Source organism: Lasioglossum baleicum, chromosome 4 (genome assembly GCF_051020765.1).
Source record: "Lasioglossum baleicum chromosome 4, iyLasBale1, whole genome shotgun sequence".
Taxonomy (NCBI): Eukaryota; Metazoa; Arthropoda; class Insecta; order Hymenoptera; family Halictidae; genus Lasioglossum; species Lasioglossum baleicum.
The window spans coordinates 18,033,767-18,059,638 of record NC_134932.1 but is presented as its reverse complement, the minus strand read 5'-3'; the positions used below and the strand labels follow the sequence as shown (position 1 = coordinate 18,059,638).

Sequence of the window (25,872 nt, the reverse complement as noted above, 5' to 3'; positions counted from 1 at the left end):
CAAAATACATAAATACGTATTTATATAGAGCAAACAGAATGTATAATGATGTGCGAAATTCTGCAGATATGTTTTTTTTCTTATTCCATTCTATGAAAGTGTACTTTTACATAACCAATTACATCGTAAATATTGCGTTTAAATAGCATTTATTTCGACCAAAGAAACATATATATGTTGTAATCATCTATTTAATATAAAGAAATAATTGGTTAGGTTATGGCGCGAATAAAATGAACGCGCATTGAATTTACCGTAAAATATATAAGTAATTATACTTTTAAAACAAAAACGGAGATATTAACTCTTTGTTACATTTTAAATAAACGTTTAAATCTTAACATATGCTATGTTATTTAAAAAAAAACCGTGTATACTTCATTTTTTGAAAATGCTTTGTCATACAAAAACTGGTGAACTGTAAATTGATTGACGTGAAGTACATTTTCATGTACAACTGGTACAAGATATAACGGTAAAGTGTCGTTTAGTGGATCGCAATATAAATCTTTTTAAAATGAAATATTCGAAACCAGTGAAGTTTGTCAAACAGCGTATTTCGTTAGTATTTCCACGAAAGAGTAAATACGTTGTATTTTTCGGCAATACGCCGAATTTGATGTTTAAAGTTTTCCGTCTAAATAGTCTTTTACATGTTACGAAAACTGAATAGTAATGGCAAAGGTTCGAAAGTTTTTACGCGAAATTAGAAACACCAGAAAGCGCATTCAACCTTCGATCACGTGTCTATCGTGACTTCTACAACTTTCTCAGGTACCTACAAATTTCCCGAAGAGCACCGAAGAGTGCGGTACGTTGTGTTGTAACGTCCTCATACAACACTTTACTCGTGTTACACTTGATATATCAGTAGTGCATTTATAGTGCTTCGAGGTTCGGGTTGACAATGAGAATGTCATATACCACGCAAAAGACCCTTAATAACAATCGGACAAAAAGTGTTGACTGTGATCGTGGGTAGCAGCCGGTAAAGAAATGGCATTTCCTAATTGGAAGATTTGGGGTAGAAACCTTCGTATGAGCCATCGTACGTTAAATATCGGTTGACAAATTCTTTATTTCGACGATACGCTTGTTTTCTATTCACGTGTTCTTTTTACAGGCCGTCCAAACAATGAAGACAGCTGCGTGCAACTTGATCTGTCAAGAGGTTAGTAACTTAACCTGTAACCTGCTACCTTTCTATCCATAGTAGTTTGATAAGACATCTCGCACAGGTAATTCTATTATTACGTATATGATTTATCTAGAACTTGTACAATATCTTCAAAATATGGTTAAACAAATTTAAATTAAATCAAAGAGATTCAAGGGACATCAAAAATTATTTTCTTCCTGTCAATGTTTATACGTTTTGCAACATTGATTTTGCATTTTGTAAACAGAATCGTTTTTCTTTTATATTTTAAGAGGATCTGCTTATGTATATGTTTGCAATGTTAACACTTTATCTACCAGTAGCCTATTAATAGGCTTTTCAATAATTGTGCTGTACCAAATGGAAGCTTAAAAATCTTCTTTTACACAAGAATCCCATAGAAAATTATTAGATTTTGTTATTGAGGGTGAATTGTTGGTTTACAATTAAAGTTGCCGTTGAAGGATTTTTTAAAAAAATCCTCAGCCATGGACCATACATATTCAACAATTATGGAATAATCACTGGTACATAATGTGTTGATATAGAAGATTTTAAGTATGATAGTAATAAAAACATAAATTTACTTTATAGAACTAAAGGAGAATGTGAAAGAAGTTCTAACCAATCTCTGTCAACGTACCAATATTCCAAGCATAAAGAAATTAGCGTATCTCAATGCAATTGTTAAACTGATTAGTGAAAATGATTCACCGGATTATGGATATTCTATTGACGATGTCTTCTGCTGGTATGAACTCAAGAATATTTATTACTAGACCGCGGATCTTTATGCATTTATGGCTCTTGAAAATTTTCAAAAAATGCTTGAATATAAAATTTCACAGAGTTTAGTACGATTTTTATTTAATTCAGATCTACAAAAAAAAGACTACTACCACTGAAAACAAGATTTTATTTGATTCCACTTCCTTAAAATTCGTCTAGAAAAATTGGAAAATGCATAAACATCCGCAGTCTATATATTTATTACATATAATATAAGATTATTATTAGTTTCTATTATATTGTGTATTAATGTTATAGTCTCCGTGTGGGCCTTGTCCATGAAGCAACAGAAGTTCGTGCTGCTGCATTGCGAGCAGTTCGATATATGCTCAAGAAAGAGCAAGATGTTATTGCAATTAACAAATTGCAGTACCCATACTTTGTGGCTCGCAGTATGGATGTTAATATGGTATGGATGTTACGAAACGAAATGGAGGGGCTGCAAGCTCTTAGACTGGTTAGACGAATTCTAGTATTAGCTCCAAAACATTTTAGTCCTATTTTAGCAAGATCTTTAATCAGCCTGATAAATGGAGGGATCGAAGAAAAAGATGGAGCATTTCGAGCATTCTTGGCAACTTTATGCGAGTTGGGAGTTTTAAATTCAAGTTTATTAATCAGTTGTGGAGGAATCGGTGCTCTTGGAAGAGCTGCCATGACTGGACAGAGTCCTGCTATAATTGAATCTGTTGTAGGAGTTTTATTAAAATTATTAAATACTCCAGAAACTAGAAGCAGCGTTTCTCTTCTATGTTTCGCCGCTCCGTATTGCGAGTTACATTCGTTGAACATAGATGGAACAAAAGAAGAACGAGAAAGATTCGCAGCAAGTAAATTAGCATTATTAAGTATACTAAGATCTTACTCCGGTGTTCTACATTTCTGTCGACCAGACGACAATTCGGGTCTGAAAGCTATAGCAGATATATTGTATGTTGAACAACTTGAAGTAAGAGGTGCTGTATTAGAATTACTTTACGAATTGTTGGATCTACCATTACCCACATGGACGGACGAGCCTGACGTTGCTCTTGCTGCAGTAGATCCCAGCAGAACACGCGATTCGTGGAAATTATCAGAAGGTTTTGTCGCTGCCGAGGGAAAATATATTTTACCATCTTTATCATCACGCTGTCCGAACATAACTGAAATTCATTTAGCATTGTTGGTCTACGCTTTATTGGAATGCGGTTTACATCATGCCCTCGCAGAGACTATTGTCTCTACCGACACTTTTATTTCCGTGCGTGCTGCTGTTCTCTTAGGTGCGTTACTGCACCTCGCACATTCTTTACTGCCATCTGAAGTATGTGATCTCACGCCACCGTTGCCGAATTTATTAGAACATGCGAGTGCTGGAAAGCATCAAGCATTAGCAGCTGTGACTATTCTGGAACGAATGCATACAATGATGCGTCGAAGACCGGCTCCAGCTAGTTTATTTCTTGATAAAATTTTGCAAGCGGGTACATGGTTGAAACCGATCTTACCAAGACGTCAACGAACTTTCAGTAGACACTGGCTGCGCAGAGAATCGCCAACTACGCCTCTTTTAAAGGATGCTCAAGTACTCAGCTCGAAAGACGCGCTTGCATGGAACTGGCCAGTGGTGCGATCTATATTACGCTCACGAGAAGATATCATGCGAACTCTTCATGATTCCGATCACAGACTGTTCATGAAGAGGCTTGTGCGTTACTTTAAACCGTGTTCAAATGGATATAGTAGGATAGAGTTAGCAACAAATGCCAATTTAGCACGAGAAGCAACATTAGCTGGTTGTGAATTATTGAACTGTTTATTAGAGTTACATGAACCGGAAGGTTCGAAATTATTGAGCGAGTTGATCGGAGATATAGCTGAGCAAATCACCTGTTTACGGACAGCTCAATCTGCTCACGAGTGTCTATTTTCACCTCGACATATGTCTACCACTTGTTGTCAGAAGTATTTTCTATTTCTCGGACAATTAAGTCAATCGGCGAAAGGGACTGTCATTTTGAATGGATTTAATTTATTGGAAAAGTTGCAAAACTTAGCTTTAGCCACTAATCATGACTGTTACGTTAAACTTATAGTTTCGAGCTTAGACTATTCCAGAGACGGACCTAATAGAAAAGTAATGACTAAAATTATTACTGGAGCGACATCGGAAGGTACAAGACTATACGCTACACAGTTCCTTCGATTGATACTCAGAGCCAGAATGTCCGATGCCTATAAATGGGCAATAGCATTGCTAACAGCTAGGCTGTCTGACTCCAGTAAAACTGTAGCATTAACTGCTTTAGAGGCATTACACGAAGCTTGCGAAGAGCCAGAATATTTAGAAACTCTGTTGCAGCAAGAAGGTCAATCTCGAGATTGGGGTAAATGGCTTGAAGAGTTAGGTGACAAAGGTTACTTGTTAAAAATTCGACTTTACTCTCTCCACCAAGGCTTCACAACACTCTCCTCTCCCGTCGAAGAATTAGAAAAATGGATTTGTCCCAATGGTTTCGCAGAGAGATATGTTGGCTTAATAGAAGGAGAAATCCACGATTGTTTAACGCGCCGTCAAAGAGATGAAACTGGAAGTTATCACAGAAGAACGACCAATGTTCCCATGACGCCACATGATATTTTCATTTTACCACACTTGGTAGGACAATTGGCACAGCATGATCTAGGCATGCAGTTACTGTTACGACGAAATGTAATACAACGCTTTGCTCGAGTGGTACAACGGTTCAGGATGGAAGTGGGTAGTACAGACTCGGAATCGAACTCGAGATGCACGAAAACCAATTGTTCCATCAGCGATGACGTTTGCATTATGTCGGAAGAATCTAGTACAGACGAGACAGTAGAATCGAATAGATTGGAAACAATAATGGACTCTGAAGTCGCGGAAACAACAGACATGTATAGTCCTCAAAAAGTCGATCCTTTGGTGGAAGTTCGTCGTAAAACAAGTTTGGACGATTCAAGGCGTAATGCTACAGAAAGGAGCTGGAGATTGGAAACTAAATCCCGTGACGAGCAAAATGTTAGTTTAAATAAGAAGATTTTAAGAGTGAAGTCCGCGTTGTGGGTGCTTGGCCACGTAGGAACGTCAGTTGCAGGTGTGGAACAGTTGAATCATTTGGGAACTATAGAATTGATAACGAACATTGCAGAAACCTGTTTATATTATGCGGTACGAGCGACAGCTATGTACGCTCTTAGTCTCATCGGAACTACTCGCACGGGCGCTGATGCTTTGACCTCCTTTGAATGGCCGTGTGTTAGACACAGACGTGGAGACCACTGGCCTGTTGTGCCTCCTACAAGCAAATATCCAGCCCCGAGTCCTATTCTGATACAACGCCACCATAGAAGTCTTAGCGATGGCAAACCAGAACTACCTGAACCAGCGGCGCGAAGAACTAGGAATCGATCTGAGAGTGCAGCCACAGATCTTGAAGCAAGGCGATATGCTCTACCGTAAGCTTCATTCTGGATTTATTCTGATTCACAATAAATCACTAAAAGAGGATTTAGTATTAAGGAAGTAGACTCGTTTCCATGATTGCAAGGGTGCGGGATGCGCCTTCTCATTTCTCGATAGTGCAAAGATGGGGTTTTTCAGTAGTCAAAAGCGCTAGATAAAAGATCAATCTAGGCCACGATCGCCCTGAAAAGTCCTATTTTTACGTTTACGAGGCGCAATCCTAGAAACACGAGTCTACCCCCTTAATAGCAGGGACTTAAACCGGTACGATGTTGATACCGATACTGCACTAATAAGGCTGTTCCGAAACCGAAATAACACCAGTATTCTTTTGGTTTTCCTATTGTCTCTAAGTCGTAGGATAGATCTACTGTTTCTTGAAATCTAGCGATAAAACTTCCTGATTAATACACACGCTATGTTTTTCATCCAATACTATATTTTTGCAGGGAAAGAGGAGAAACACCCAGTCCTGTTTCTAGTATTCAAAGATTAAGCCAACAAGATGCTGAGGGATATGCAAAACTCCGTAGCATGCAGCGCCATCGTAGACCGAGTTATTCTCAAAGTAGCTTAGAGGCAAGCAGTACATTTGGCGAAAGATATTACGTTGAAGGGAAGATATGAGATTGAAAAGTTATCTTGTATTTTGTTTCAGATGTACAGTTTAGATGGCCGCCTTTCATTACAAAGTTTACTAGAATTTGATTCGTCTCGCAGCTGGATTGCGGAACATGTATACACTCCAACACCCTCACCTCCTGAAGATAGTAACGATAATTTATTTTACATGGGTATTGCTCTTCCAAGGAGACTTATAACTATATTTCCGGAACCACCACAGCCATCGATTCTGTCTATAACCGATGATATACCTAAATCCGATATAGAAACGACTGAAGTAGATGAAGAATCCTGTTCAGAATATGATGCAGATGCGGACCATTGTCGTATATGTTTAGTATGCTGCCTTGGCAAGAGTACCCACAAGGATCCAATTTCTGAACAAGATGCTAAATTACAAAGGTAAAATTATTTTGCTATATTTAGACAAGATGCTCCGTAGTTAACATTCAGTATACTTTTGTCATACAGTGGGTAGAATAAGATTTTAGTCCTGTTAATGTCCGTTTCTTTAAAAAAGTAATATTAACATTAACAGCCACAATAATTGTCTATCCCATTGTAAACATCCAAACGTCAACAGCGATCGTGGTAAGAGAGACAGCTCTAATATATAAAAATGCGATAGAAATGTGCCAAAACCAAATTCAAATCAGTGGTTAAGTTATAGTATAGTTCCTAGCGACACCGTTATAATTTCTAGAGGGCGCAACCAAATACTTGATGAAATTTTTCCTAGGAACAAAATGTCGATTTTCCAATAATTTATATATCTCGAAGAAACAAGCGACCATTTTGAAAATGAATTCTAATAATGTGTAGCTTCATTTATCTAGGATAATACTTAGACACGCACAGAGGTTAGCGAATCCTCTATGGTATCGACACAGTCTACAGGCCCTGCTCAGGCTGCGCCAATTGCACTCGGAAAAATTTCAAGTACGTCTATAGAATCTTATTTAAGACAAGTATAAAATCTTATCGTACTATATCATTATTGTTCATTTTGCAGGATACCTGTTTGTTTTCGGACGTAGCAACTCGTTTAGGTAGTGGTACTTACAGAATGCCAGCACGACGATTTTTACAGGAATTGTTTCTAGATTCTACATTTGATGCGGTGAGTTTAATAATATTTTATCATGAAGTATGGTTTAAATTGTACCATGTAATGAAGAGATTTCTCTAATGTTAATTTTATAATGCAGCTATATGTAGAACCATCAAATATCCTGAAATTAAATGATGGTAACGAGGAAAAACCGTCGCAAACGCCTATTTCCACGGCACCCGAACCTAAGCTCCTTGTGCCTTCAGAAACTAAAATTAATGGAAGACTTACTTTTTCTGAGATTGAAGTAACCCAATTGGATGTCGTTACCGAAGAGGCAGGAGGCGATTCCTGCAAAACACAACAATGCAATAAAGTGCAAGAAGTTCTGAGGAATTCCGAACTACGTAGCGATGAGAAGCTAATAGCAGAAATTTTAAAACCGGAAGAGAGGTTACGTTTATCAAAGAGTTCTGATAGATTATTAAAGGTAACAGGTACAAATAGTGCCATCAGCCTTGATTAAAAGTCACAGACTCTCAAGCAATTGTAAATATTTTGTATTAAAGTAATAACGAAGTATGGAATAAGTTACACTGCCAAAATTGAATCATAAATAAACAAAACAGTAATATGTGTGTAGTTAACTCAGTACCAACGATTCAAAGAACAATAAATCCTTTTCCTTAACTAATTTCTATGATAGTTATCATAACGTGTGTTACGTACGTATATTCGTATGATGAATATTATATATATCTAAAAGTATTTTATTATTCAAACATCATAAATGCTCACAAATATTCGAATGATCTTAAATAATAACAATCCATAATAATTGTAGCCTTTCATTGTTCTCATGTTTGTAATATAATTATTGTATTTTATGAGAAATTATTCTTTTACAAGAGCAATCCTGTGTTTATCTGTTCATTGATTTTGATAAAATTTAGAACAAATGGTTTCAGATTTCATAGAATATTTTGTAAAATATCTGTTGTGAATACATATTTCTTATGGACAATAAAAAGGAGGATATTTCTGTGTTTCGTTAAAATAATTCTACTCTATACGTTATTTTGCAAATTCATTATTTTGGTTCTTACACTTCAAAAGCATGTATTGCATTTGAAGAATATTTTCAATTCCCATTGGGCTGGATTTATTTATGTAACGGAGTTCTGTGTATATAGGAAAGTCTTGGATAAAATTAGGTGGATATAATTATTATTAATACAGTAGGGGGGGGGGGGATTAATCAGATCATATAAAAGTTGTGTACAAAACAGTACACTAAGAATGAAGCAAGTTCTTCTAAAAAAATATTTTATTCTTTAAACTTGCACAATAGCTTTACCAGTATTTTTACCTTTTAGCATACCAGAAAATGCTTCAAACATATTTTCAAAACCTTTCGTGACAGATTCACGAGTTTTAATTTTCCCTTCCTGTATCCATTGAAGATTTTTCAGTATACCTTCCATCCAACGTTTGTTCCAACGCGTAACAATAAAACCTTCTATTTTTAACTGGTTGAACACAAGAGAAGGCTGAAGTATAGTCGTTTTTGGCAATGACGCAGGATCTTCATTGTAAGTAGAAATACTTCCGCATACGGAAACACGGCCGTACGGGTTCATTTGATAGATAACTATGCTGGAAATGTCTCCACCCACCTGACAGAAGTACAATATTTGATATAGCTATATTACTCAAGATTATTAGTATTGTATACTCCTATTTATTAATATATATTATTAGTAGACTGCAGATCTTTATGCATTTATGAACAAATTGGTTGGACGAAATATGAAACAGTAAAATATTTTTAAAATTCAAGAATGTTGTAATGTTGCTTTTAATGTAACAAAATCGTTAAGGGATGAAATCAATTTTTATGTTATTCCTGCTTCCCACAATCAATGCAAAACATTTTTATTTTGCATACAGATCCGCAGTCTATATATAATTATTAGTATTGTATACTATTATATACTCCTCAATCTTACATTGTCAAAGTAACAATCAACTCCTTTCGGTGCTGCTTTTTTCAATGCAGTTTTAACGTTCTCAGTTTTGTAGTTAATGGCATGATCAAAGCCAAGCTCATCAACCAACCATTTACATTTTTCGTCGGAACCAGCAATACCAATAACATTCATCCCAACTACATGTTTTCCTATCTGACCAACATGGGACCCAACAGCTCCTGCAGCTCCACTTACAACAAGTGTCTCACCTTTTCTTGGTGTACAAATCTCTAACAAACCAAAGTATGCCGTATTTCTAGAACAGAAATGGTACATCAATTAAGACCGACAATTGTTCGTTGTTAGAAAAAATGTGAAAGCATATGAAAAAGTATGTGAAAACATAGAAACCTATAATCATGTTTACCCTGGCATTCCTAAAGCTCCTAAACATAAAGACGATGAAAGATTCCCAAGGTCTGGCACAAGCATTGGCTTCCGTGATGTCACATTTGCATCAGAGAAGTTCCGAGGATTCAAAATTGTATGTGTTCTCCATCCCAAGTCACCAACAATTTTTCTTCCCACTGGAAACTCTGAATTCTTAGACTCTATTATTTTAGCCACTTGTGAACCAATCATTGTAATTCCTGTTGGATATCTTAGAGTGTATGGGCGCATGTAAGGATCCACTGAAAGGAATTCTGCCTCGACCAGAAATTCTAGAAAACATATAATTTAACATTAAAAACCATGTCTTACTGTTATGAAAATGTATCATTATAAGAAGAACATTCGCTTTTTAAGATTATATAATCCTTCTGATAAAACAATATAAAAGCTGTTATCAACAAGTTTTGTGAACAGCTAAGTTTCTGTAAAATAAGCAAAAAAAAAGTAACAATAAATGTTGCATGTTACATTATTCATAAAATCTTAATTGCATTATAGACGATTTGCTATTGTTTTCACTAATTAACGTATTCATTGCATGAATATATGAAACTGTAATAAACCAACAATGATTATTCATTAAAATCGGTGCATTACGAAAAAGTAATATGTATTCTTTACAATATATGTATACATATTTTCCCGCTCCAACGTTTGAAAATGTCAATAAACGAGATCGCAATCGATTGAAGATAACATATATTATCAATTGAAACATTTCGTATGTGGCAAAAATGATAAATGTTATAATTATTAACGTAATTTGAAAAAATACCTCATGGTAGTACTTATCCCTTTACGCTCGAGGCCTTTTTCGCAAGGGCGAACCAGCAACTCGAGACATATCGAGTTCCTGGGAAACGGAGAAACCACATTTTCTTGAAATTGTGAAAGTTTAACGAATTTTCTCAAGGTTAAAAAACGTTCGTACCATAATCTCCCTATTTTTCCCATATTCTGCCAAATTTCATCGCTCTACCTCATTTCTATCGAAAGTTCTTTGATTTTGAATCGAGTTTGTTCGAAAGTTCCCACTGTGCGCCGTAGCAGCGCCGCTCGAGCGGCTCGAGCAGGCTCAAGTCTCAAGTGGACTTCAGTGGACCGAGTGGACTGGAGCACTGATGCCAAGGCTGTGGTACTGTGGTACTAAACCATACCCCCACAATAGCCTACTATTACCCCTCCGTTGTTTTCCAACGCGCCCGCGCGCTACACTACCAACTCACCAGCGTACCTCTACGGATACAGGAGAGTGATACGCTGGTGAGTGTAGCGCGCGGGCGCGTTGGAAAACAACGTAGGGGCAATAGTAGGCTATGGTGGGGGTATGGTTTAGTACCACAGTACCACAGCCTTGGCATCAGTGGACTGGAGTGGACGCAATACGCAATCAGACATCAGACTGAATTGGACTGAATCAGACGCAATAAACCGCCCGGGCGCTGTAGCGGTGCAGCTCGAGTGCAATTAAATTATTAAATTAGTTTTGTCATGTCATGATTACTATCAATTCCTATACAGGTGGCAGCAGAGAGGCAATGACAGTGCACATTATTTTGAATTTTCTAAATTGTCATATATATTTGGTCGTGTATGCGTAGAAAAAATTGTTTACCGTCATTTTGAAGAGGAGGTAGTTCTTCTTCCACTAATTGTAGATCCGTCGGCTTTGGCTCCCCTTGGAAATGTTTCACTAGCACAAACTTTTTTGCCTTCACCATTGTACTGAACTGTGCTCGGTAAACTTCGCAAAATGATTTCGTAACGGTTGTAACTGACCGTTGAAGTTTTATACTGCAAAATGATCTGATTAAATATTGTACAATTACTAATCATAACACGGTAAAAATATATTCAATCATATATATTTACATAAACATGTATCGCTAAATTGAAATAACTTATCCAAAAGACTGGCCGTGAGATACAGCAATGATATGTGTAAACGCATATATACCTCGCTCTGTATGTATACGCTGGTATACGCTAATAAACTGATTCCTCCTATGTAAGAAGTAATGTCTCTTATATACCTTTCATTATCGTCCCCTCTTATTTCTTTTAAATCAGTGCTCCCCAACCTTTTTATCGCCGCGGACCGGTCAACGTTTGATAATTTTACCGCGGTCCGCTGAGAGGGGGGGGGGGACGTTGATTCGTGTGTGTGTTTTGATTTAATAATTTTAATTTAATTGTATTTTAATGTTCCTTGGACGGCCCGGTACCATTTGATCCACGGACCGATACCGGTGTGTGGCCCGGATACTGATATAGTATATATATCAGTGGGCCCGGAGGTTGGGCCCAGTTGGGCCTCGAGATAGGCGTATATAATTGGTGTTTTATGGTCAGCCGACCCAACGAAGATCCCGAGAGACCGATACGATCTGTGAAGTTGAGGACCACTGTTTTAAATGATTCACTGGCGTACAATGAAACATATGCAGCACCGTTATATAATACAATAACGTATGATTATTATATATTTATTAATTTTTACATTTTTTACTATATTTAGCATGTCCACACTAATAATAATTACTAAACACTTATTAAAATAAATAATTGCGAATGTTGACCATTCATTATCAATTTCAAGTGTAATATACATACACATACAAAATGTACTATCATAGCAGGTGTTATCATTGATAAGTGGGAGATTCTGTACATGCTAAAAAATAAATCATGGGTTAAATGTTTGTTAAAACGGGCGTGCATTTAACTATGAAGTTCGCTATTCTGATCACATCAATCTAAGAAAATAATTGTTATGTTAAATTTTTAAACAGTTCGTTTAATCGGTGCTGCACAGGATTGTCCCGTGGCTGTACGGATAGTATACATAAATCAATTTATGGTGGAGGTGGAGTGGAGCTGATAATATATTATCAATATTATCATATAACGAATGACTTTCACAATGGTACATACATTATTATATTAGCTTCTCAATGTTGTACAATGTTATAATATTTATCATGAAAATGTATCTATTATATATAAATAAATATTTTGAAAGTAATTTTTAAAATTTCTGAATACATGATAATTTATAAAAATTAAACGTGTAATTTAATAAACTTACGTTTCTTCTATTATATTTGCACACACACATGCATAAAGTTTAATTTAGCAATAATAAAGAAGGCACGTGTATTTTAATTATTAGTTTCTATTATATTAGGAGGAAGAGAAATATTACATATACTATATTTTATCATTGTAGCTCTGTAATTCATTTCTATTACATATGTATATATACATAGTTTCTTAACATCATTTACGTGGATTTTATATTTGTGACATATATTTTCCTTTTAATAATTTATCTTACAGTATACAACATTTTTCAATATTCCTGTATATAACCACCATACCTAGAAAATAGCAGGTAAAAAAATTTATTTTGGTTCTATAATTAAAAGAAGTTGTACTGCAGATTGCATTCCTTGTTGTATTTAAATCTATAAATACCTAATCAAGGTTTTAAATGCATAAAAATAATATTTAAATACTATATAAGAAACGTATAATATTAAATTGTGATTACTGTTGTCAGAAATTTCAGTTTACTAATAAGCTACTACGCTTTTATATTACTAATACATATGAAAAATAATTTATATATTTTTATTGCGTCTATATATATATATTGGAATATGAACTGTTTGCACTTTTTTAGTATTCAGCATGTAATTTTTATTGTTCGCTTGTCCGGTAATAATCAATTGTCAACTCAATCTACAAGTACTGCAGAGAAAGTAATAAATAAATAAAAAGGCAAATTAATAAAATAATTAGATGGTTTCTACAAGGTTGTATAATACTACAGTTTTAAATAAATATAAATATAATTGTACAATTTTAATATACAATTTTTTAATATTATATAATACTTCTCTATACAATTTAAAAAAATAAATTTAAAAACTAAGAAAGTAATCATTTTTTTAATTTAGAAAGATATAAATGCAATTAATTTTAAAAAAGACAGTTTTCAATGTATATGTACCGATTTTAGTAATACCGTTCGTACCTTGTGATTTTAACGTTATTCTAATTTGTTGAGTAAAATGTTAATATTCGTTAATAAATAAGCACTAACACACAAAACTGATGTGATGAATTTTTTAAATGTAAAAATTTTCACAACGGAAATGTTATAACTTCTTACACAGTAGTCAGTTACATCTGTTTTAGGGACATCCATTGATGGAGCTCAACTAATGTATTACGACAATAATCATACATTACTATGTACTTGTCAATATCGTTAGCACTATTGTTAACACATTGTATACCGCACGTACAATATTCTTTTTGATTCACTTTTGAAAAATATAGTTAGATACAATCAAATTTTTTAAATTAAAATTAGCTAGTATAAAAGTTACCTTAATGTATATATATATATACATATGTATATATATATATAAAAACCAAAACAATTAAAGTTAATCAATTATACTCAATATATTATAAATATCAATTATTAGAAGCTTATTAAATAAATTTCATTGACAGCAATAAGTTAACAAACATCTAAACAGGTACACAATGTGTTAAATAAAGTTACAGAAAATTTCAATTAAAATTCGAGAAATCTGTTTTGAGCTTAATAGATGGTGTGGAGATCTTAATTTGTGGCTTCACTAGATCTACAGATCGGGTATGCTTTTGTGCTTGTTGATGAGAAGATCTGACTGCATTTTCTAATTTCGTTTTCAGTTCTGTAGACTGTGACATTAATGTCTTAAATTCCTGAAATAGAAATACACACTCAAAGACTTATTATATATCTAATCACACTTAAAAGTAATTAATTAAGTAGTGTGTAAATATCATACCTGAGGATATTTTGGTCCTATTTTATTCAACCACTGAAAACTCTGTTGATGAAGATTCAACTGATATTTAGAAGCATGTTGAAGTTGATCTCCTTCCAATAAATAATTGATTAAGATTGGCACAAGTAAAGTCAGCATCTGTATACCTAATTATTTACAAAGAAAGGATTGCATTAATTTTTGGTATTATGTAAAGAGATTAACTACATACTAAACAGATTGAAGCCATTATAAAGCATTAGTTTCTAAACATGCTAACTACTCCTTACACACCTTGTAAAAGGTCTCCTGAATTGCATGTAAAATAATCTTCGTTAGAATTGATCTCGATATCATTTCTAATTGTACCAATGCAATAAAAGAAAATTAATCAAAATTGAGTACATACGGTGAGGAAGATCAGCAAGTCCTATGAGTGCTTCAACAGTGCTGATGCATTCCAATGTAAAAGATAATTCGATATCATTTATAACTTGTTTGCTCTTATCGCTATATAAATACTCCACTAATCTGGGAGCTAATGCATGAATATAAGGTGTACTAATTGTACGTTCTGGATGTAAAAATATCGTTCTCAATGTTTGGACACATTTTAGTCTGACCTAGAAACATTGAAGGACACGTATAAATTTGTAACATCATGCTAAAATATTATATAACTTACCATTGTATTCTCTGATTGGAATGCATGTCTAAAATGATTGATGCATGGAAACTGCAGGTTAGGTGCACTTACAACTTCTGGTAAAGCATGGAGAACGAAAACCGCAATGCCCAATATCATTGACACTTCATCCATTTTCATCTCATCATTTCCTATATAAAAGTATTGATTTATAATAGACTTCTAAAAAATTATATATTCATTCGAAAGAAATCATTATGGGTGTTATGTACCTGTTTTCGCGAGATCGATGATTTTAGCCAAAGCACTCTGCAAAAGACCTGTCCACTGATCTTGACTCCTATGATCCTTTGCATATTTATTTGTAGTAAGGTGTTTCAAGCAATGCAATGCTGCATGAACTGGTATATCCGATCCCGTTTTATTACATTCATTATCCATACGTATTGCAGTTTCTTTTATTACTCCTGTTGCTAGGTACAATAATGTCGGCAAAATTGCTATAGCTCCTGAAGAGAAATATAATTCAAATTGATATAAAATTCTTCTATCCAGCTAAAAATTTGGACTATCTTTCATTACAAACGGGTACCTTGAGGAGAACAGAGGGTAGGAAGAGATTCCATTATATTAAGCGCAGCTGCAATGAGCTTTCCACTTTCTTCGGATGGTATGTACCCTTTTTGAGATAAAATTGCTGTTGTACCACCAGGGTTAGGGTTCAACGCTGGTATTTGACGTACCAAAAGGCACAGACACACCTCGAGAATAGCAAATACCAATGACTTTCCTGGAATAAGTTCGCCACTTTCTTCACCTTCTCCCAATAGATCTACATCTTGACTTGCATTACTTTCCTCATGTGCAGGCGCAATTTCTATAATAACATTACACATATATATCAGGGATGGTTTTAATTGAATTAAGATGAAAACCAAGAGTGATGATTTTAGACAGCAAATTTTACGCATTTATGTCTTCTGCTTCTTGTAATTGGTCTGAACAATTTTTATTTTGCATTGTTGCTCACCTTTCAATTTATTTTTCTTCCTTTCTGCGAGATCTTCTTGTGCAGCTTTCATTACTTGCTTTAAAACCTCCATTACTACCATCTGAATTACATAACTTTCTCTCGTCAATAGCATTCTAAAATACAGAGAACAAATTAAAGTATTCTGTTTCGCGCGTCTTTATAATGATCTTAATCAAGAGCGTACCTATGAAGAACGTTGCATAGTTCGAGTGGTAAGGAGCGATCTGTAATTAACACTTTACGGGCCCATGCCGAGTCTAATAAAGTGTACAAGGCGTTCAAGCATGTTTCTATGTTCTGCCTAGATTCGGAAGATCGTGGACTACATAGGGCTTCCATACATATCCCTAGAACATTAAACAAATAAACAATATACATAATAAACATAAAACAATATACATAATATTTAGACCATAATTACCAAACAATAAATGAAATCGTTCAACATTGGTATTAGTTTTGGTAGCGACGTCATTGTTGTTATTATTTGCTGTATTCGAAGTCTGCACTTCAGTATTCGTCTCCTCTAATCCAAAACCTTTTGCATTCAACCAGAGTGTTGCAGCGTGAAGAATTGGTGCCCATGATTCTGCATAATGGGGTCGAGCAGAATCCATTGTATCTGTTGTATAAAAAGCACCTCCATCGTGTGGTAATTGACTAGAAAACTCTAACAATACGAGAAATTTATTACTGATTTATATAATTGTTATTAACACATAATTCCAGCAATTTTACTATCATACAATCTATATGTTCAGTATTCAGAAGTAATTATACCTGGTGGTAAAGAAAGCAAAGCATGATCTCTTAGAGCAGCTAGCCAATACTGACTTAAACTTAACAACTCTGGTTGTACTAAACTCAATAAACTTTCAGTCTGGAATTCGAACTTTCCAAAATCTTCATCATTTCCTTCATCGACGTGATTTATATTTTGATTAAATGTGTCTTTACTGTTTAATGCAGCACCGTCACGTATCATAGCAACGACATACACCTAAATAAGATATTCATGTAAAAGTGGTAAACATGATTGAAAAAATTTTATGAGCTGTTTATATTTTTTAAAAATTTATGAGCTGTTTATATTTTACCTCCGCCCACGCTTTCAATATTGCTAGTCTTTCCAATGTTAACAAACTTTCATTATAGAGTTGTGGTCGGGTTTGTCCTTCTCTTAACTTTTCCAGAGAGGATACAAGCAGCTGATGTACTCTGCGAAGATCATTTAAATCTCTAGCCACTCCACTTCCGATCCAAGCACTACAGGCTTGGCAGGCTGCAGCCGTGACATGTGATGCTGTTTCTGTTGAAAATGCAGGCCTCAATGCAGCTCCGACCTACAACAATGAATTATTAAACAGAAACATAAGATACCATTTAAATACGAATCATTTATATACTTGTCAAAGACTAATTACTTGTGCTTGGAACTGTTCGAGTAACAAATGTCCAGGAAATTCTGGTTCAGGAACTTTTGCAAACTTATCTATAATCTCTTGGAGGGTTTTTAATCCTTCGAGTCGCAAAGGATCGCAATCGCTAGTCGCTGCCATGAATGCCATTCGTACCAAATCGGAAAGATGCAGTACCAAGAAGTCACCTTATTGCAGAATTAGTGTAAGCATCAGAATGTCACAGATATGATGTGATACTACAATTTTAAAGAGGTCATACTTTTTCCTTTAGACAATTGCATTTCCTTTGCTAAAGCTAGATCGAAGTGTGCTTGTTTGTTGTTCACACAAGCAGTTACAATTCTTCTAACACATTGCGCTGCGAAAACTCTAGTTGGCCATCTCGGAGTAACAGTTGGTCGTTGTTTTGTAGATTCGTCTGCATGAAATTCGGCTTGATCGTCATCCCCTTCTGCATCTGCGTTATCATTGTCTGCAGCACTGTCCTCGATATTGACCGTATTGACTTCTTCATTGCCGCATGTTTCTACGTACAATATAATATATAAATAAATCCTCTTTATTATTTAATTATACAGGTTGAACCACGAATTGGGACCAGTAGAAATTACTCTGTTATTAATCGAAAACGTTTTTATCAGGTATAGCATAGTTTCAAGAGAGCTTTCACGTGATTATAGCAAATTTGTTTGGCAATTTTTTTACGTTATGATACTTACCGATTTCGCATTGAAATCCTGTAACAAATAGGCGTAAAAAAATTGCAGGTGTATTTGCAAAAAATTGAAGGTGAGCTTGAAAATCATGAGCTCTCTTGTGAAACCATGCTATACCTCATAAAAACATTTTCGATCGGACTGCTAATAACAAAGTAATCTCTACTGGTCACGATTCGTGGTTCACCCTGCATACCCAAATGAACTCATAGGTATACCTGATGCTATAGTAAGAACATCTTTGCACAGAGATAACCATTGCGATAAATTATCTGCTGCCAGTATTTGCAACATACTAGTCAACGTATCATGGATATCCTTAATTAATTTATTATCGGTTTCTGTATCCAGCATGCTGAACAGAACACCAGGAAGACCAGTTTCTGTTATTACAAGACCCTCTACCACATTAGTATCCCGACTTTCATTAGCCAACGTCATTGCGTGTTCACATACTTCTTTTGCTTCACGTTGAGCTAACTGTCGAAGACAGGATATGGCGGCTTTGCGTAACAGTAAGTGATTACTTGACAAGGTCCGCTGTAAAGAAAACGATAGAGAATGTCATATTAAAACGACAGCTAGCCATATTTATCGTACTTATGTTATACAATCATTCTTACACATAAGGTAGGAACGAGAGAAGACAAATTAACGTGTCTCGGTGCAAACAAATGCAACTGTTGAAGGCATCCAGTAGCTTCCGCTTGTACAAGAGGATCTTGATGATCTTGCATGATAGCACAAGCGCACAAAAACGATGAACGTGCCATACAAATTGTTGACGTATTACCTGAGAATTGTTAAAATTGATAAAGTAATCGTTCTCTACTATTTGTATTTGTTTAACGCGCAATGAAAGTGTTCAAGTTCACTGAAAGTAACGCAGGCTTCTAACCTTGTAATTCTGGTCCTATTGTTGTAATAAGTGCAGATAATACTTTCCCTATACATTGATGTACGTCAATATAAGAATGAGGAACATTCAGAAGTAGAGTTAATGCTAAGGATAGTGAAGGTTCCACGTAGCCTCGAAACATTGGTCCACCAGAGTCAGCTATCAGTGCAAGAGCATGCAACGCCCATACCTGAATAGATTACGTATCATTATATCATATTATTAGAAGTGCGAGAGAATCAAAAAATGTTGGGTACCCAATGGTCAAAACAGATCGAGACGAGTCGAGTCGGATTCTCGAAAGTTTTCAGGATTGTTCCCAAGAATGTTCGAGAATCCGAATATGCTCGGGCATTCCTAATACAGTAAAGTCGCGATCTAGCTCCCATCGTCTGTTCCGAGCAGGGACAGAGATCGTGTAAGGAAACTATTTTTTTTATGACTGTGTCGAACGTAGAAAAGGACAGCATGTAAACACGGACCGCGCGGCAGTTCGAGCTTCTTGACCCCTCGCAGGGATGCCCCCTAGTGGAAGGGTAGGCGAAGGGACAGTGATCGTGGAGATCCTCAGGGAGCTAGACCGCGACTTTACTATATTCTTGGAAATCCCATATATTTTCGGGATTATTCCCTAGAATAATCGAGAGAGAACCCGAATATACTCGGGAATCCCAAATAATCTTGGGTATCTCGAAATTTTCGAGAACCCGTCTCAATTCCGAAAAAAATTCTCGACCCGACCCAACCCGACATTTCCGGGTCCTCGCACATCTGTACATATTGTAAATGTATGCGTAAAACATGTATTTAGAATCGTAATCTTACTTGCACTACAGGCGATGAGTTATCTTGGGCAAGTGCAAGTAAAATACTGACACTTGTGTTGAGATGTTGACTGGATCCCATCCCTCCAACATATTTATGGAGGCATCCTAACGCTAAAGAGTGACCGGTTCTACTCGCAACATCACGAGCAGATTTCAAACGATCAAAACTCGTTTGCGCTAATTCCGCTGTAAATTTAGGATCCGAGATAACTTGAGCCATTCTTCCGACAGCTTCACCTGCTGCCCATCTCAGTATTGAATTACTGCTTACTAAAGCACTCTGCAAACGTGTACAGCATTGATACAGACTATTTGGACGCAATTAATAATTGAAAATCAATACGCACTAAATGAAGTCTTACAATTATAAGATTAGTGGCAGACTTTTTTACATCTTCTTGACCGAATCCAGTTTTTGCTTCATTGAGGCCCTTTAATCCGCTTAATACAGCCGTAAAAACATTCATCTGTATAGCTTCTTGTCTACCAGATTTTGTATGCTTTATGCACTCGCTGAAGTGATCTAGCATCTGTAATCTATGCTTGTTTGCCACACGTGGGAAAATTTGCCCAAACAAGGACACAGACAGGTCAATAACAGCTACTCCCAAAGGTAGAGGACCAGGAATTATTTCACCCTGTGGACAACATTATTCAAATGAAATATTGTAACATGATAAAGCTGTAACAAAATGTTGGGATATTTACTTGTGGTACCGGTCTGTAAAGACAACATGGATTGTGTTCCAATGCTCCAGATCCTGCAGCACTATTCGGTTGAAGCTGAAACAAATGCAAAATATAAGAAAAAGTATTGTTTTGTAAGATAAATGTTGTGATAGTTTCATAACAATACATATAATTTATCAAGAGTACTATATTGATATATTAAACGCACGTAAAAATATATTTGTATAATGTATAAAACATAAATGAAAAACATAACATAATAAATACATAACACGTTCAAGATTGTGTCGTGACTCATACATTAAAGGTATAATGTGTTCAAGTGAAATAAAGCTACATGATCATAACATATGTCGACAGTAATGAGGGTTTTAAGAAAATTAAAAAAGAAATTGAATTGGCTAGTTTCTATACCTATTAATAGCTGGTACACAAGTATATTCATAGATCAGTGTAAAATTTTTAAAAAAACATAAAAGTGGAAGAGAGAATATAGATGAGTGGCAATGCTATTACAGGCTAATGAAAGGCTTCATAGAACATTACTCACATGTTCCAAATCCGCCCTTCTGTTAGGTTCCATCTAGACACGATCATAAATGATATACATTAATGACAAAAAGCTTAAAATATCTCATGTTGACATACCCTCTTTGTATTACGCCTGCTTTAATTACATATAGTTACATTCTTTTTGTTAGGAAATACCAATAATGTAAAGTTAGCACACTGATGTTGAATGATTTAATTTAATCAATGAAGAAACTATTAAATTATACTTTAAAACACTTACTTGGTCTTCTATCGTACGATGATCCGTTTCCTGCAACCACGTGCCAAGAATTACAGAATCGTTAGCATGACAAACAGCACGTAACAATGAAGTTGTTGTGTTTCCAGGGTTTTCAGTCAATGTAAATTCCGATACCAACATTCTCAGAAGATGCGTGTAAGAACCTGTTCAATTTGTTACACGTTGATACAGTAATATGCGAACATTAAGGCAAACAATTTTTAATTTAATGTATTTCTATATTTACCTTCAAAAGTTTGTGGTGGTAATAATAATAACGTTTCATATAAACGTAATCGAACCATAGCAGCTGGAGCTTTCAATTGTTGTCCATAATTTTTCAATACAGGTGACAAACTGAAATTTGACTTTTCAGTAGAAAATTATTTTAGAAATATTTACTATAAATAAATAAAACAGCAGTTAACGTACTTTGTTAACATCGCCAATGCAGATTCGATGGGTGTCAGAAGACGTCTTGTAATGTCATCATTTAGAAGTTCTGGGCAATGCAATAGGAAACTGTGCATCGCCGATAAAGCACCAGCTCTGCCTTCTAATGTTACTTGCCAAGTAAACGCATCACCCCTAGCTTTTTCACTTTCAAGTTCTTTATTGGAACGAGGAAAAGAGTTTCTCCATAGTAACAGCATTCTAGGCAATAGGCCTTTCACTACTGCTGTACCTGTGCAATTAAAATTATCATTTCAAGAGTGATAAAGCGTTGTATGTTTATAAGTACATAAGATAGAAACTTTAACCCTTTTCACTCCTTTGTCGAGTGTGACTCGACATCAGAGAAGGAACAATGTAAATAAAACGGGTTTTCATATGTATTTGGTTCTTCCTAAAAAACAAATATAAATTACAACAAAGTTTGACAGCTATATTTAATATAATTAGTAAACAACATTATCTAAATAAGTAGCAATCAAGGAACTGTATTTTGAAGTAAATTTCAAATAGAACACTTAAAATGGTAGATGTTGGCAAAAAAATCGAAAAATAATTCGGAGTGCAAAGGGTTAAATCACTATGCATTTACTAGAGGTGTACGAGAACCAGAAACTGTTAACGCAGTGATGGAATACACGTGTTTGATTTACACGTTAAAGTCCACGATCTCTAGTTCTCGAATATTTTCGAGAATCCCGAAATTTTCGGGATCTCGCACACCTTTACTATTTACCAAGGGTCATTATAGCTCCAATTAGAAGCCATCCAGCATGTGTCCTATTTAGCGATAAACGACTGTTCTGACTTGCACTCCTCAAAAGCTCTTCTGCGGTATTGAAAATAATCTGCACATGAAATCAAGTAAGTTTGGTAATAGTAACATAGTATAAATGTATTTATTATATAGTTCTTTTACGGATCAATGTAATGTATTTACTTTTCCTTTTGTGTGCGGAACTCCGAGTGGTGATAAACGAACACTACCAAGAACTGCAGCCAGAGCACTACTGTAACCAGCTATTGCTTCTGGTGAGCTACGCATATTTTCGATTCCTTCTACACAGCGATCAATCAAAGGTGTTATCTGACTTGGAACAGCCACACAAATACAGCGCAGACACCAAGAGGCTGCGAGTCTTGCTGCTTGACACGGATGAACCAGAACAGTCATAATCGTGTCGATTAAATCTAAAATATTATATGAAGTGTTAGTATTAAACCTGTAGTAGGTCATGACAGAATACGTACGAGTAAAATACGTACTCAATGATTGATCAGACAACAAATTACAAGCTGTTGTGCCCAGTCCTAAGATTAAGTTACCCATTTCTTGTAATGCACAGACTAACAAGTGTTGACTAAACAATGTTTCCTGATTGCAATCTTTAGCATTTTCTGGACTAAAATCTAGAAATCACAACAGAAATGTTAATAAATATGATTTAACAAAATATAGACACAATAAGTGTGATCAACTTTACCAATGGAATTCATTTGCTTTAAAATAATATGTGCTATTTCCTTGCAAGCAGCAGCTTGGGCTCCTTCACCTAATAATTTCCCAATAGTACCGTGTAATATGAAATTGACACATTTTCTGGAGTATACAGCATCGACATGTGAACTAGCGGCTTTCGGGTTAGTCACAAGATCAAGAACATGCGCAACTAATGCACCGACATTACGTTCAAGCCATGATCCTCCCAACATTTGCACAAATACCACGTATGCCTAATGTTTTCAAGAAAAAGGCAAATTACTAAGAATATAAATTAACATAATTTTTGTATTTATATATTTTCTTACATGTGTGACTCCAACTCGGACTTCTCTGTTAATACTAGAATTTCCTTTAATTATTTCCCCAGTGCCTTTTAAAAAACCTACTCCTCCCCTTAAAAAACCAGCCATTAAAATATTCAATACCTCATCAAGGGAAATTTGTTTATAGTTTTTGTTTTGCGTCACTAAACAGAAACAATAATTACCGTAAATATTTCTTGTTGAGATTTCACACAAATATGCAACAACTTAATAATTTAAAATATGATTATTGAAGATACCTGAAGGATTTTTCCCCTTTGGAGTTGAAAGTTGGGTCATCGCGACTAAACTACCTAACAGTTTTGCAACAGCACATCTCACTTCATAATTTGAGCCTTCAAATGCTCGGAAACAGAGAGTAGCAACGCTCTCTATTTCCGTGGTGTATAAAAACGGAGCATGATTTAACATTTCCAACAAACACTGTAAATACGATTTATATTTTAAATGACTTTTGCTCGTGCTACTGTATATATAGAATTAAAGATGATAAGAATACGGTACCTTTGCAGCAGCACATCGTACAGCCATTACTCTGTCTGTAAGATAATGTCTAGAGACCTTATATATTTCTTTATGAACATTCGTAATTGCAGATCCCATGCCAGCACAAACCTATTAAATTTGTATGAAATGTAAGAATAATGTGGTATTTTATAGAATCAAGATTTTACCTTTTCAAGAGTATGCATGATTTCTATTCGTGTTTGTGATTCCGCAGAGCGTAAAGACTTTATAAGAATTTGTACAGTCTCTTCGTATGATCTACCCATCATTCTTCCTAATTTTTCATACATACATCCTACACAGCATATAGCAGCTCTGCAAGCAATTGAAAGTTTCATATATGTATCTTATATTTTAAAAATGCTATTAACACGTTCCGTGCTGAGCCATTTTTGCTTGATTTTTCATTCACACCATTTGCTTTGTTCTATACTGCATTGTTCATAATGCTTCATCCTTTTGGTGGGAATATATTGTACAGTTTTTAGCGTATTAAATAAATATGTTAGTGTGTACCACTAGTAGTACACGTGGTCTGAAGTTTAATGTGTACCATCAGTGGTACACGTGGCATGGAACGTGTTAAACAAAAAGTAAATTGCTTACAATTTTGTAGGGAGAAAACTTGGAGAATCATCCTTATTTCTGAGAATATCATTGCATTTATTGACAGTATCAAAAAGCAGAAATGTATCGCCAACACTGAATAGTGTGGCAAGACATCTTGCAATAAGTCTACGTGTAGGGGGACCAGGAGCACCCTGCATATGTTTAGTTAACTGTTCCACTAGTTTCTGTTGACATCCTTTAATGTCACTCTGAAAATGTAAAAGTATTGTTAGATGTTTTTATTTGCAATATGTTTTCAGTGATGGCCACCCATGCTGCTAAATAAATTTTGGCTAGTTCTTGGCAAAATATTAAAAAGAAGGATAAATATGGATTTTTGTATACGATACCTTTTGTGCAGCTATTAAAACCTTATCTAAAAAACGCAACCATTCAAATATAAAAACTGGTCGTTTGGCCTCTGGGATTTGATTAAGGGCATCCTCATTGAGGGTTAAGCTATGACTCAACTCCATCATCATTTCAATAAATTAAATATTAGTCAGCTTTATCTTTTTCACAGTTCCTCTGTAACAAAATTGTTGTCGTATAGATTTACAGTTTGACATCAGCAATCAAATGTGATTTGATAAAATAATCTATAATTTGTAGACCAAGTATATTTTAAATACTCTGTATAAATTGACAAGCTGATACGTACATATTTTTATTATTTGCATTTGCAAATTTATTAGTTCGAATTATTTAGGTATAAAATAATTATGAAATTTAAGAAGAATCGAGAGAGTAAATACCAGATTCACGTTACTATCCGCAAATTATGAATATGTGGCAAGTAACATAATTTTTTGTCCTTTCTATGGGATCCATACGAAATCACTTCATTTCACCAAAACTATAGAAATATTTGCACTTATTTACGTTCCACGTTACAAAGTTAAACAATACAAAACGAATGACTTCATAAACGGTCTGCCATTCTTTTCTAATAATCTTTGATGGTTCCAAGTAATTAGAATAACGATCTGATTTTTCTGTATAATTGACAAATCTTATCATTTGAGTTAGGTTAGGATACATCGGCAATCATCTGATTCAGATGAGAGCCATTGACAGTCAATTACTAAGACTACCGGCTCGCTGT

At 35.1% G+C, this 25,872-nt stretch overlaps 3 protein-coding genes and 1 long non-coding RNA gene across 10 annotated transcripts; 2 read left to right on the top strand and 2 right to left on the bottom strand.

The window, feature by feature from the left end:
* Window positions 1-8,698, top strand: Rictor (rapamycin-insensitive companion of Tor). 3 transcript variants are annotated; one of them, XM_076422556.1, is made up of 10 exons: window positions 1-774; window positions 886-1,048; window positions 1,124-1,171; window positions 1,754-1,910; window positions 2,207-5,413; window positions 5,870-5,999; window positions 6,079-6,446; window positions 6,881-6,983; window positions 7,057-7,164; window positions 7,253-8,698. In XM_076422556.1, the coding sequence occupies exons 2-10, from the start codon at window positions 997-999 to the stop codon at window positions 7,619-7,621; spliced, it is 4,542 nt and encodes a 1,513-aa protein (XP_076278671.1). In that variant the 5' UTR covers window positions 1-774; window positions 886-996; the 3' UTR covers window positions 7,622-8,698. The 3 variants fall into 3 exon arrangements, with proteins under 3 accessions (XP_076278671.1, XP_076278670.1, XP_076278672.1); XM_076422555.1 differs by having other exon boundaries at window positions 1-811; XM_076422557.1 differs by lacking the exons at window positions 1-774; window positions 886-1,048 and having other exon boundaries at window positions 1,126-1,238.
* On the bottom strand, window positions 8,405-11,651 carry LOC143208291 (prostaglandin reductase 1). 2 transcript variants are annotated; one of them, XM_076422575.1, is made up of 5 exons: window positions 11,391-11,651; window positions 11,134-11,312; window positions 9,493-9,787; window positions 9,105-9,381; window positions 8,405-8,771 (listed from the first exon to the last, which is right to left on the bottom strand). In XM_076422575.1, exons 1-5 carry the CDS (start codon window positions 11,396-11,398, stop codon window positions 8,430-8,432), a joined length of 1,101 nt encoding a protein of 366 aa, XP_076278690.1. In that variant the 5' UTR covers window positions 11,399-11,651; the 3' UTR covers window positions 8,405-8,429. The 2 variants fall into 2 exon arrangements, with proteins under 2 accessions (XP_076278690.1, XP_076278691.1); XM_076422576.1 differs by having other exon boundaries at window positions 11,476-11,645.
* LOC143208298 (uncharacterized) lies at window positions 10,773-16,374 on the top strand. Its single transcript, XR_013008882.1, has 2 exons — window positions 10,773-11,987; window positions 12,311-16,374. It is a non-coding gene; the product is annotated as an uncharacterized LOC143208298 (long non-coding RNA).
* On the bottom strand, window positions 13,354-25,872 carry LOC143208279 (HEAT repeat-containing protein 5B). Of its 4 annotated transcripts, XM_076422551.1 has the most exons (35): window positions 25,523-25,872; window positions 25,118-25,295; window positions 24,765-24,976; window positions 24,326-24,473; window positions 24,156-24,266; window positions 23,891-24,074; window positions 23,634-23,794; window positions 23,309-23,558; window positions 23,091-23,234; window positions 22,765-23,015; window positions 22,561-22,672; window positions 21,804-22,056; window positions 21,619-21,728; window positions 21,372-21,535; window positions 21,129-21,161; window positions 20,597-20,671; window positions 20,251-20,526; window positions 19,887-20,168; window positions 19,062-19,251; window positions 18,787-18,956; window positions 18,382-18,703; window positions 17,707-17,973; window positions 17,451-17,632; window positions 17,124-17,369; window positions 16,807-17,026; window positions 16,448-16,696; window positions 16,211-16,373; window positions 16,024-16,139; window positions 15,586-15,870; window positions 15,266-15,502; window positions 15,033-15,184; window positions 14,757-14,970; window positions 14,642-14,656; window positions 14,369-14,514; window positions 13,354-14,282 (listed from the first exon to the last, which is right to left on the bottom strand). In XM_076422551.1, the coding sequence occupies exons 2-35, from the start codon at window positions 25,247-25,249 to the stop codon at window positions 14,106-14,108; spliced, it is 6,249 nt and encodes a 2,082-aa protein (XP_076278666.1). In that variant the 5' UTR covers window positions 25,250-25,295; window positions 25,523-25,872; the 3' UTR covers window positions 13,354-14,105. The 4 variants fall into 4 exon arrangements, with proteins under 4 accessions (XP_076278666.1, XP_076278667.1, XP_076278668.1 ...); XM_076422552.1 differs by lacking the exon at window positions 14,642-14,656; XM_076422553.1 differs by lacking the exon at window positions 21,129-21,161.